This window comes from Oncorhynchus masou, chromosome 13, assembly GCF_036934945.1.
Source record: "Oncorhynchus masou masou isolate Uvic2021 chromosome 13, UVic_Omas_1.1, whole genome shotgun sequence".
NCBI classification, from domain to species: domain Eukaryota; kingdom Metazoa; phylum Chordata; class Actinopteri; order Salmoniformes; family Salmonidae; genus Oncorhynchus; species Oncorhynchus masou.
Genome location: NC_088224.1, coordinates 93,739,532 through 93,742,031, shown reverse-complemented (window position 1 = coordinate 93,742,031; position 2,500 = coordinate 93,739,532). Strand labels below are relative to the sequence as shown.

Genomic DNA, 2,500 nt, shown 5'->3' with positions numbered 1-2,500 from the left:
ACAGGGGGAGGGTAGGTAGGAGGAAGCCCCAGTCCTATGGGGAAGGAAGGGGTCCTCTTCCAACACCAACATGTCAACAAAATGGGGTAGGAAACATAGTGATCATGGAGATTTTGGAATGAAAACTTTGGTGTTTTAACGGTTGTTCAAGAGTTTACACAGTTTAGAGGCGTTTTGTGTTCTGCCTTTGGGTTGTGCCTCGCTGGACATTCGTGGTGGATTGGGGACCAAGAGTTGAGTGAAATACTCTCATTGTATAGTTGTTACACAACCCCCCGACACCCCCCCCCCCGACACCCCCCTCAGTGCTCCCTTGCTTCCTCAACAACATGAACAATACCACCCTGATCCCACTGGCCATGTCGACAGACAACTTCACCCTGATGAAATACGGTCTTGGTGGGATTATCAGATCAAGCATCACTCCTTTGCTGCACCAACTCAACTCCTCCGTCTCCTCAGACAGTTCCAACTGCACCAAGAATGATGGCTTTAAGTATCCTCTGTACAGCACCGTGTTCAGCCTGGTGTTCATTGTGGGGTTGATCACAAACATGGCAGCCATGTATATATTCACCTGTACTCTCAAGTTGAGGAACGAGACGACGACCTACATGATCAACCTAGTGGTGTCAGACCTTCTCTTCGTCTTCACGCTGCCTCTCAGGGTCTTCTACTTCCTTAACCAGGACTGGCCGTTCGGCGGAATACTCTGCAAGCTCTCCGTCTCATTATTTTATACCAACATGTACGGGAGTATTCTATTCCTCACTTGTATTAGTGTGGATCGGTTCCTGGCCATCGTTCACCCGCTCAGGTCACGGGCGTTGAGAACGAAGAGGAACGCTAAGATGGTGTGCGTGGCGGTCTGGGTTCTGGTGTTGGCAGGGAGTCTACCGACAGGGTTTAAACTGGAGACCACATCGCCACACCACAACCACTCCACTGCACGCTTCTGTTTCGAGAACTTCTCATCCACGCAGTGGAAGTCTCACCTCTCCAAGGTGGTAATCTTCATCGAGACGGTGGGTTTCCTGATCCCCCTGCTCCTCAACGTGGTATGTTCCGTCATGGTTCTACAGACCCTGAGGAGACCCCAAACCATCAGCCGTGGGGGGAAACTCAACAAAACCAAGATCCTTCGAATGATCGTGGTTCATCTCTTCATCTTCTGCTTCTGTTTCATCCCTTATAACGTCAACCTAGTCTTCTATGCCCTGGTTCGAACTGGGACGCTGAAGGGCTGCGCTTCAGAGACCGTAGTCCGAACTATCTATCCTATCGCTCTCTGTATTGCTGTGTCTAACTGCTGTTTTGACCCGATCATCTACTACTTTACCTCGGAGACCATCCAGAACTCTATCAAGAGGAAGTCCACGATCAGCCAGGCGTACGACATGAAGTTCTCTGAGGCACTGCAGAGTGAGACCAGCGCCAACTTCCACTGCAGCCTGAGGACACTGAAAGACAAGGTGTTTAACAACACTGAGTCTTCTGTGTGACACTGGGGGGTGTGGAGGGACTGATTGGCTGGCTGGTTGACTGGTTAGCTGACTGGCTGGCTGAATGGCAGGCTTACTGACTGACTGGATGGCTGGTTGACTGGTTAGCTGACTGGCTGGTTGACTGGTTAGCTGACTGGCTGGTTGACTGGTTAACTGACTGGCTGAATGGCAGGCTTACTGGCTGACTGGATGGCTGGTTGACTGGTTAGCTGACTGGCTGGCTGTATGGCAGGCTTACTGGCTGACTGGATGGCTGGTTGACTGGTTAACTGACTGGCTGGCTGGTTGACTGGTTAACTGACTGGATGGCTGGCTGAATGGGCTTACTGGCTGACTGGACTGGTTAACTGACTGGATGGCTGGTTGACTGGTTAACTGACTGGCTGGCTGAATGGCAGGCTTACTGGCTGACTGGCTGGTTGACTGGTTAACTTACTGGCTGGCTGGTTGACTGGTTAACTGACTGGCTGGCTGTATGGCAGGCTTACTGGCTGACTGGATGGCTGGTTGACTAGTTAACTGACTGGCTGGCTGTATGGCAGGCTTACTGGCTGACTGGATGACTGGTTGACTGGTTAACTGACTGGCTGAATGGCAGGCTTACTGGCTGACTGGATGGCTGGTTGTCTGGCTGGTTGTTTGGTTGTCTGGCTCCACCAGACAGTAGGGATGTGGAGACTGGCTGGCTGGTTGACTGACTGGCTGGCTGGTTGACTGTCTGTCTGTCTGGCTCCACCAGACAATAGGGATGTGGAGACTGGCTGGCTGGTTGCTAGCAGCAGCACACAGTGTCTCTAAATGGTTCTATCTATCTGTAGTTCTGGACTTAAGACTTGTGAATTTAATTGATACATGCAAATACACATACAGCCATTACACACACAATGGATTAACGTCAAACACAATGGATTATCAGCAAGCCTCTGGGAGACGTTGGAGACATTGGAAGGGGCTTGGAGGAGGAGGGCTGAGGCACCAGCAAGGAAAGAGGACAT

At 51.2% G+C, this 2,500-nt stretch overlaps 1 protein-coding gene across 1 annotated transcript in view; it reads left to right on the top strand.

Annotated features, from left to right (window-relative positions):
• The window catches only part of lpar6a (lysophosphatidic acid receptor 6a), a 2,538-nt gene extending 720 nt beyond the window's left edge, over positions 1-1,818 (top strand). The window contains exon 1 of the mRNA XM_064985411.1: positions 1-1,818. This exon is cut by the window's left edge and continues 720 nt beyond it. Coding sequence (XP_064841483.1) covers positions 330-1,502 — 1,173 coding nt within the window. The 5' untranslated portion in view covers positions 1-329 and the 3' untranslated portion in view covers positions 1,503-1,818.
• The last annotated feature ends 682 nt before the right edge of the window (positions 1,819-2,500 follow it).